This window comes from Hoplias malabaricus, chromosome 5, assembly GCF_029633855.1.
Source record: "Hoplias malabaricus isolate fHopMal1 chromosome 5, fHopMal1.hap1, whole genome shotgun sequence".
NCBI lineage: Eukaryota > Metazoa > Chordata > Actinopteri > Characiformes > Erythrinidae > Hoplias > Hoplias malabaricus.
Genome location: NC_089804.1, coordinates 37,670,014 through 37,680,765, shown reverse-complemented (window position 1 = coordinate 37,680,765; position 10,752 = coordinate 37,670,014). Strand labels below are relative to the sequence as shown.

Genomic DNA, 10,752 nt, shown 5'->3' with positions numbered 1-10,752 from the left:
GCCCTCCAGCTCACTGGATATTGCCTCATAGAAGTGACGTTGGTAAAGTTTGGCCATGGTTCGTGGGCATAACTTCCAGGAACGCATTCAAGCACTTAGGAGTCTCTTATATAAGGACCCAGGTTTTTCTTGATTGCACGCTTCATTCGTTTATTCATTCATTCATCCTCTATAAACGCTTTATCCTTATTCAGGGTCATGGTGGTGTCGAGAGCCTACAAGCAATCATTGGGCACACGGAAGCACCTACACATCCTAGACAGGGAACCCGTTCACTGGGCAACATACACTCACATCTGTGGTCACTCATCCTCATATAAGTGGACAATTTCACACGCTCACCCAGTCACTCACACATTCACCTAGTCACTCACAAACTCACTCAGTCTCACACACACCTGTGGACAATTTCACACAGTCACTCACACACTCACCCAGTGTCACTCACACCTGTGGACAATTTCACACACTCACCCAATTATTCACACCCATCTGTTGACAATTTCACACATTCATTCAGTCACTCACACACTCACTCACAAACTCACCCAGTCTCACACACTCACCCAGTCACTCACACACTCACTCAGTCTCACACACACACCTGTGGACAATTTCACACAGTCACTCACACATTCACTCAGTCTCACACACCCATCTGTTGACAATTTCACACATTCATTCAGTCACTCACACACTCACTCAGTCTCACACACACACCTGTGGACAATTTCACACACTCACCCAATTATTCACACCCATCTGTTGACAATTTCACACATTCATTCAGTCACTCACACACTCACTCAGTCTCACACACACACCTGTGGACAATTTCACACACTCACCCAATTATTCACACCCATCTGTTGACAATTTCACACATTCATTCAGTCACTCACACACTCACCCAGTCACTCACAAACTCACCCAGTCACTCACACACACACCTGTGGACAATTTCACACACTCACAGTCACTCACAAACTCACCCAGTCTCACACACTCACCCAGACACTCACTTAGTCTCACACACAAACCTGTGGACAATTTCACACACTCACCCAGACACTCACTTAGTCTCACACACAAACCTGTGGACAATTTCACACACTCACCCAGACACTCACTTAGTCTCACACACACACCTGTGGACAATTTCACACACTCACCCAGTCATTCACAAACTCACCCAGTCACTCACACAGTCATTCACACACTCACACAGTCATTCCCACCCACCTGTGGACGATTTCACACGTTTATTCAGTCCCTCATAATACTCATAAATGTGGAAAATGTTATGCATTCACCCAGTCACTCAAACACTCATGCCTATAGACTATGTCAGACAGCCAGTCCACCTCCCAGTGTGCATTTGGGCTGTGGAAGGAAACCCAAGCAGACTCAGGGAGAACACTACGTAGGAAACCATCTAGTCCAGTGATGTGTCCTGCTTTTGGGCAACTGTAATTCAGTCCTGTAATCTTATTGGCTAGATAAGTTTACCTCATTACCAAGTGTGATGAACTCTCCTCACTCTGTCCCTCCTTCTGCGCCCAGTAGATTTAGAACCATCAGTGCTTTTCAGGAACACCAGTGCTGTTGTTGTATACAGCTTTGCCTGTGGCAGTGGAGCAGCAAATGGGCATTCATCGAGAGAAAATAATGATCTCCATTGGCTGTGGAGCAAGACAATATAACAGTGGAAATCAGTCTAATGGGTTTCCCCATCTTGTGACATTCTCAGTCTGTTTGGCCCATTATTGCTGGAGATCCTGACAACTGTCTTCGGCATTACACCGACAAAACCATCCAGGAGAACGGGGAAGTTTGGTGTTCGATTATGGAAGACAAAGTTCTCAGTGTGTGTTCGTTCAGTCTGGGTCTGACTCACCAGGCAGCAGCGTCTCTCTCTCTCTCTCTCTGCACAACGCTGAGAACGGAGCTCTGTCTCCTGCTGGAATTGGAAGAATTTATCTGCCACTTTAAAACAGAAAGCTAATTAGAAACAGCAGACTGACTGCTGGGACCGCATCTGATTATTCATGGATGTGGCAGAGTTGTGACTACGCCGTTGTGAGCCCTAATGTCTCACTGCATTCGGGATGCGGATATTTCTGCTGTAATAAGCTTCTAGTGATGCTAATGCTAGGTTGTGGTGGATCAGTGCCCAAGTACACACTTAAAGAACACTATGTAATATTTGTACCTTAAAATTACACCTTCAAAATCATTGTAATGTTCACTGGGCTGTAGTAGGGAGAATAGAGCCTCTGTCATTTCTACTCTGAGCTTAGCACTGCAGAAACTGCACTATGTATCTTTTGAAGGAGGGTAGGTAACCACACTCATTTCCCTCCCACCTCATTGATTTCAGGAACAGTGCTGTGAAACTTAGTTACACTAGGGGGAGCCCCAGGAGCAAATCATACTTAGTGTTCCTAGGTTACCCAATTAAAAGTGTAGTTTTCCTAACCCAAATCTTACCTAGTGTTCCTTTAAATACAGGCGTTATTGAAGAGCAGATAACCTTATTGCCATTGCACAGTATTAATTTGTCCATTCATTCACTGCAGTGCTCTGTTCCAAAGAAACTTACCAATTCAGAAGGACACACTTTGGAAAATAGGAACTGAACAACTGCTCATTAACACGCAGGATGCTGTGCTTCTTTAGAGTGATGTGTCCCATCTGTGGCACTGTGTATCTTTTAAAGAAATGTTGACAATGACTTGACGGCACGGTGGCACAGCAGGTAGTGTCGCAGTCACACAGCTCCAGGGACCTGGAGCTTGTGGGTTCGATTCCTGCTCCGGGTGACTGTCTGTGAGGAGTGTGGTGTGTTCTCCCTGTGTCTGCGTGGGTTTCTCCGGTTTCCTCCCACACTCCAAAAACACACGTTGGTAGGTGGATTGATGACTCAAAAGTGTGTGAGTGAATGTGTGTGTGTGTCTGTGTTGCCCTGTGAAGGACTGGCGCCCCCTCCAGGGTGTATTCCTGCCTTGCGCCCAATGATTCCAGGACCCACCGCGACCCTGAACTGAATAAGTGCTTACAGATAATGAATGAATGAATATCATTGTTATTGAAACATTTTATATTGCAATATATATTGATATTGAATTGTTGTCCAGCCCTAGCTGTACTTATAAAGGTCTTCTTTCCACAACAACCATCTCTACTAAGCAGGCCATTCCAGATGGACATTACCTTGCCATTTAATTCAACCCTAGAAGGCTGTCTCCTCAGAGTCCCCCAGTCAGGAAGGTCTTTGCTGTTTCGCTGCTAGCTGACTGATTGGACTAAGTGGACAAACAAACCTGCAACTCCAGTTGAGTCTTGATTGGAAGACTGTGGCTTTCTGTGGCTGTTATGCTTCTTAGATTTACTATAGTTTGCTCCTGCTTTGCGAAATATTAGAAACCAGAGGACATGGTGACAGATCTGGATGGGCAAATAACTGCAGCAGGGCGCCACTTGGGAGACTTCCTTTATGTCCATATGCCTGTCTGTCACTCCTGATCAGCTGTCAGAACCGCAAAGAGCAGCTCCTCCAATAACAGCCTTGTCTCCACAGAGTCCCCTGCCGTCACGTCTCCAAACATCAGCCTCATTCTTATCATTTTGTACCGTAGTAAGCTAATCTTCACGTATGACCCAGAGACTTTAGCAGTTGTGGGCCCATAAGCTCCTGAAGTCATTGCTAAATGGTTCTCATGGTTTATATTTAATTTCATTACACTAGGTCTTTTAGAATAGAGTTAAACATGTATGCCCTAATCCAATCGATGTGTTATTATTCATGAGATAATCTACATATTCTTATCACAATCCCAATAATTTCTCCCATTAAATATGCTCAACTACTTCTGGACTTCACTGCTTTATTTCCTACAGGTGTAACACTCACTGTTTCTCAGTAGCAATAACATGAAGAATGGGTCTGTGTTCTGCAGAAGAAAGGTCTTGCTGGGGTGAATTCATGACGCCACAGTTAAAGATGGGACTTCCAGGTCGTTCTCACTGGCTGAGAAGCAAGAACAGCCTCCTAGGACCTCTGAAGTGTACTTGGGCACTGGAAGATTGTCTCCAACAAAAACACGAGAACATAAGAACACAAGGATGAATGTTGAGAAACCACTCAGTCTACCTCCCAGTGAATGAAATGTACTGCGAAACAATGAAGCCACCTGCTGGTGTTGAGCTGTAGTGCAAGTCTCAAGCGGAGTTCCTTTTAAATTAAAGTGAACCCTATATCGACACAACAAAGAAATGATTATTTTAAAAACATCGCTTTTATTCCAACACATGTATCCAACTGTATTCAAAGACAAAATGGCAGATTAGATTAGGCTCATGAAGACATAAAAAATAACAACATGTAGTGGAAAACTAGTCTCCATTTTCCACAGGGCTCTCTTGACTCGCTTCATCACTTTCCATCTTTTCATCATCTGCCCAAAAGGAAACATCACACACACAAAATATATAATTAAACTTAATATACACATGTTAATTAATCAGAAATAAATACTTAATCACAGGTAGATTTTAGTTTCACACTTTTCCCCCCCAGAGAACCTCTAACACTACAGCATTTTACTCTGATTCCTAGCACTACATTCGCCAACAAACCAAAGCCCAAAACCATAAGCCACTCAAAAGAGCATCTGCCAAATGCCATAAAGGTAATGAAGGCCTGACTCACTCTCCAGTGTTTGTTGAAGCTCCTGAATTGTGCTGAGCAGCACATGAAACTGTTTCTTACGGAGCTCCAGCTAAGAAAAAGGGAGATTAAAAATAAGTGAGTATTTATGTATGAGATACAACACAATCTCCAACAACAAACAACAGGACTTACCTTGTCTTCCACGTTCTCTTTAATGTGGGAAAGCTGTTGAAGTTCTTTGTCCAGTGCATCAAGCTGCCTATGAGGATAAGGATATACAATTATGTAAATTACGAACAAGATAAATACAGTGCCCGACATTTTCATACGGATAATTTCAGGAGTTACACAAACAGATAGCACAGTAATCTGCCCTGTTTAAAACAGTCCTGTGAGAAATAGTTTCACTGTTATAGCTCTTTGTTTACAAGCTCTATAAACCTCTGAAGCAGAGTTCTCATTTTGTAGTCGGCTGCACAACCATGTAAAACACACATGGATATGTTTTACACTGTGTAAATTTTTCCTATGAATTATGAGGTTGCACGTAAAAAAGTTTATCAAAAACACAGCTACAAGTAAGTTAATGCTTGTAGGCCAATAACTGACACTGCGAGATGGGCAACCTCACCAATACACCACACACTAACTAACAAGCTTTCTTAAAATGCAGTTCTGGTAGTAGTAGTAGTCCAGAATCTGTTATTTGGCTTTGTAATGAATGTGTTATTAGACAGTAGTAGACTTTCATGAAATGTCAGTTTCAACGCAGTTTTAGCTTCAATGTAGAATATGATTCTTTAAAGGCTAAGCAGCAGCGATATGAAAGTGTCAAACAAATAAATACAGTGGAATTTGAGTTCCTAACTTGTGTTTATTGATAGTCAGAAAATATGTTATTTCTTACTAATTCAAGGAATAAGGTTTAAAAGACCATTGCCCCCCCCCCCAATGTTGTTTGGAACTCTAATAGGCGTCTTGCCTGTGACGTAGATGGTGGACAACAACACTAGAAGCTGCACTTAATTTAATGCTAAATGACGAAAAGGTGTGTTGTTTTTGGCTGCAATCATTCAATGTACAGTGGAACATCTGTGCACAAATGGCCCAAAGATCCCAAAATATCCAGAAAATGGACGAAATTTGTCAACTTTAAACGGGCACTTTGGAAAGGACCATCCGCTCACTCCGTTATCTGTAGCTCATTTCACTGGCGCTTTTCCAACAATATGGGCATGTAAGGACACCAACGAAAGGTGTTCAAGAGCCTCTGTAACATGGAGGTAAACAGGGTAAGGACACTTACTTCGCCTGTTTTAGTTGGTGTTAGTTAACGTTAGCTTGACTTGCTAAACTCGGTGGCTCAGATTATACTCGGCTATGTAGCTGCATTACGGAGGTTTATAGTGTCGGATGAATTCGAGTTTGACTTTGATCACATTTACAAGAATAACGGTACCTCTAAATTTGAGTTTAGCTTATTGCTAGGCTATTGTCATGAATAATGTTGGTTATTTAGCTAGCTAGATACTGTCATAACAGTCAGTCATAACGGGGTTTTACCACGGCGTTGTTCAGCTGTTGTCCACCAGTGACGTCACCTTTGCGTTCAAGAATTTCCGTAGCGAGCTCGGGTTTTTCCGTCAATTTAATAAAATTGTCAGGTTTAAAGCAAATTAAGCTGCTATTTTCATTTTAATTCATACTTATATATGTCAGTAACTACAATAATGTGAAATATTCATGGAGGTCCATTAAGTGGTGCTTAGCCTTTAAGGACATAGTTTATTTTTCAGAAGTCTAGAGAATAAAACTTATACTTACTTCATGGTTTCATGTCTGTCTGGATGTTGCTGGATGACCTTTGCCAATGCATCATACTCTAAAAGGAAAATAATAATAATAAAAATAAAAACCAAAACAGTCAAAGTTTATCTCTTTGCATTTTTTGCATTGTAAGTAAGTGGCCATTAATAAACCCTGGTACCTTGGGATGGATTGTCTCTATCAATTGTATTTATAATCATGTAAATTACAGTTTATTTTGCAAAATGCCCGATAAGGGCCTCTGCATACAGACTTGTAAACTCACTACAGTACTAAACAAAAATACTTTAATAAAATATGTGAATGTACAAAACATATACAGGTAAAATTATATCTGGATCGAGAAATATATATAAAAAGTGTGTTTTTTCAAGCTCTGTTTCATACTATAAGCATTAGTATAAGAATGTGGTCGTTTTGGCTAATCTTACCTTGACGGTTTTTTCGTATCCTCTTTGCCCTCAGGATTTCTTTTTTGCATTCTGCTATTTTCTCATGAGCTGATGATATACTGTGCTCTGTGTTTTGAAAAGAGATGTTCCTTGGTCAGGTTCAACAATATGAACGTGTACACACACACGCACACACACACACACAAAACCACAAATCCACTGACTTTTAAAATCTCACCAATGTCTGTGTAAATTTTTTCATAGTTCTCCATTTCTTTCAGGTTCATATCATACACCAGCAGCGTCTTCCCCATGGAGAACTCGCACTGGGCCAGAGTTCCAAACATCCTCTGGTATTGAGTAAACCTGTAGAACCGAGATGAGCAAAATATGACTAAAATATATCCACAGAACACTGAAGGTCAGTAAAAACATCCCACTGCATTTTCCAGTTTGAACTAAAGTTAAATTACAGCTGAGATTACCCTTCTTCTGGAGTCACGTTGGAATGGCACCATTTGATGAAGCTTTTCAGAAGCAAATTAATGCGCCGGTCATCTCCAGCTCCATCTCCATCAATAAGGAGACGCTTACGAATGACCTCATCTGTGGAGAGACATCCACGGTAGGTTATATAAATTAATCCCTATTATTCTCACTAAACAAACACTGATAATCCAGTGTCAGCCATCTATTATTTCTGACCCAGCACTGTTTAATCAGCTTCTCTAAACAAAGGCAACTTTAGTCTGGCTCTTACATCTCTTTGATCATCTAACAACATTGTAAAGACATTCTCTTTTAAGCCTTTCAGTCAGAAAAATGGGACAAAATGAAGGGGCCATCAAGGCTTGAGCATTCACACACTCACAAACTCAAATCTTTGGACGTTAGTCACTTCTCCTATACAGCGTTTATTACATTTGAAAGGTTTTAATCACTGGAAACAAGCCACCTTAAGGCCGCTCTAAGTCTCAAAAAAGACTGCAACATTAATTTCAGAGTTTTTATATGCTATGTATTTGTTAGCTATCTGATGTTAGCCTTTGTTCGTAATGTAATCAAATATCATTACCTATATCTAGCTGGGAATAAAGCCTAAAATTGTCTAGTAAAAAGTACAAGTTTATTTTTTCTTTCTTGCATTTCGCTCGCTAAAAATACAGCTACGAGAACCAAACCAAGCTCTGAACAGTAGACACCGTTGCTCTACATAAACTGCTGGTCTGTAGGAAGCTAACGGCTAATGGTATGCATTTATTGAAGCTCTAGAGCTTTTTTAACTAATTCCTAAAAATGCAGGTCTTCGTGTTTACAGCTAAGGGCATTATAAGAGGCGTTCACCGAAAACAACAGTGAATTAAAATGTTACAATTAGGCTTAAAGACCACGGTCTCACCATCCGTTATGCTACCCATTTCTCCCACAGCCGGTTGAGCAGTGAATGACGTTTCAACACAACTTTAGCGACGCTGTGTACCTTTCTCAATCGACTCCACTGCCTACCCCCTACATAGTGCACTAGGTAGGACTCAAAGTAATGGCTCCTAAACAGCAAGCTTCAAACTGTGTGAAGGGTCTTTTTGGTGTACCCTAATGTAAATGCTAGTTATAACATATATATTTTCACAATATATATATTTTCAGGTGTTGTTAAACCTCATTTCTTTATCGCTACGTTTCAAAAATTAGGATGCCATTGTCTCCCACTGATGTAGGGTGACCAGACGTCCTGTTTTACCCGGACATGTCCTCTTTTTTAGACTTAAAAAATGTCCAGGATTTTGTTTTTCTTGAGCTTACATAGAACTTCGAGAAGTTTCGTTCACAAACTAGTCCCGCCCTCCCCTACTCCGATTGGTTCGCTTGAGTGAGAAGGGGGCGTGGTGGAGTAGCCTAAAATCTTCTGACTGGACGACCTGACTGTAGAGCTACCGTTATTGGTCGATAACCTTCTCTGTACATTTAATTGGTCAGTCTGCACGTCAGTAGTCGCCCCCCCCCCCCCCTCCCGGAGACGTGTCCTCATTTTCATCATCTCAGATCTGGTCACCCTACACTGATATAATATTTTAAAAGATGTATTGTTATATACATATAACTGTTTTTGCATGTTCTAAATATTGAAATTACACATGAATGCCACAATAGTCATATTTACTACATATTTAGATTTTCTTTAATAAACCCTAACAAAACATCATGGGACCAAAATGTCAAAGGGGAAACCTGCAGGGGTCAAGGGGCAGGCCCCAGTCAATCACATTCAACTTGAGCCAATCATGTAATTGTATCGAAAGCAGCATTTTCACTTCTCTGTGTTTTTGAGCGATGACATATTGTCATTAAAATAACCCTAACTTTATGTCATTAAAATTAAATTTACCTACTAGTAAATGCAACACTGTGGTAGAGATCATGCCACATAACCACATTTTGTATATGTGCAAAAACTATGGAACACAAATTCTTAACTTGGTACTTTCAAGCTATTTTCAGCAAATAAATAGGTTCCTAGTCTGGATTAATACCTTTTAGGAATCTGGTGCTGAACACAGTATAAACACAGAGTATACAATACACTCACGTGAGAGCCTTCATTTTATCACACATTTAAATTAAGTGTAATTCAAGAAAAACAACACAGAATTCCCCTCAAGTTTATTTTTATTTTAATTATGAAGTTCAGATCTGTTCAATGATACTTGTCTCTCATCCCTTCTGTGCGAACTGACAAACTGTCTAATAAATTGTGCAGGTTATTTGGATTTAGAAATAAATTCATGAAGGACACTGGTAAGGGCTCACTGAGTCGTTTGAGACTGAGCCTCTCAGAGGAACGGACAACGTAGATTTGGGAAACAGCGCCCCCTCCTATTCATTCGTTACTAAATGTAATTGTATTCGCTTTTTACTGTACACGTCTGCTTATGTAAAACAATATCAGATATCTAAAAATATATTTTTACAAGGAAAATTAATCTGAAATGCTGACAATAAGAGATAACAACAGGGGGAGTGGGCGGCGCGAGCACATTAGTGGTTAGCCGTGTGCTAAAGAGTCGGATATTTGAATCGACTCTTTTGGTCCCCATTAAGAGCCGACTCGCATTTAAGAATTGATTTGTCTTCTTGGGCAGTGTGGAAATAACACAACAAAATAAATTCGTTCACTTACTGCAAAAATATCCGTTTTGCTATTTTAAGGTAATTTTCCACGTAATTCTGAAAATTCCATTGTTCCATTCACTATGAACTGATATAAAGGGATGGATGGATGATATAAAGGGTATATATATATATAATGAATATATTTCAAGAAGCTGGCTGATGGAGGAGGCAATATAACAGAGTAGATGAACATTGGCTCACTATTTGGCAAGCAACAGGTAACTGATGGACAGGGGTTGGACAATGAAGCTGAAACACCTGATTTTAGACCACAATAATTTATTAGTATGGTGTAGGGCCTCCTTTTGTGGCCAATACAGCGTCAATTTGTCTTGGGAATGACATATACAAGTCCTGCACAGTGGTCAGAGGGATTTTAAGCCATTCTTCTTGCAGGATAGTGGCCAGGTCTCTACGTGATGCTGGTGGAGGAAAACGTTTCCTGACTCGCTCCTCCAAAACACCCCAAAGTGGCTCAATAATATTTAGATCTGGTGACTGTGCAGGCCATGGGAGATGTTCAACTTCACTTTCATGTTCATCAAACCAATCTTTCACCATTCTTGCTGTGTGAAAACGGCACCGCTTTCATGATTCAATGTTTGAACCATTGGATGCACATGGTCCTCCAGAATGCTTCGGTAGTCCTTAGCAGTGACGCGCCCATCTAGCACAAGTATTGGGCCAAGG

The 10,752-nt window shown here is 40.8% G+C and overlaps 1 protein-coding gene across 1 annotated transcript; it reads right to left on the bottom strand.

Annotated features, from left to right (window-relative positions):
* Positions 1-4,234: 4,234 nt before the first annotated feature.
* thoc7 (THO complex 7) lies at positions 4,235-8,567 on the bottom strand. The gene is made up of 8 exons (XM_066672783.1): positions 8,291-8,567; positions 7,377-7,497; positions 7,130-7,257; positions 6,931-7,017; positions 6,497-6,554; positions 4,865-4,931; positions 4,712-4,781; positions 4,235-4,457 (listed from the first exon to the last, which is right to left on the bottom strand). Exons 1-8 carry the CDS (start codon positions 8,307-8,309, stop codon positions 4,396-4,398), a joined length of 612 nt encoding a protein of 203 aa, XP_066528880.1. The 5' UTR covers positions 8,310-8,567; the 3' UTR covers positions 4,235-4,395.
* Between the last annotated feature and the right edge of the window lie 2,185 nt (positions 8,568-10,752).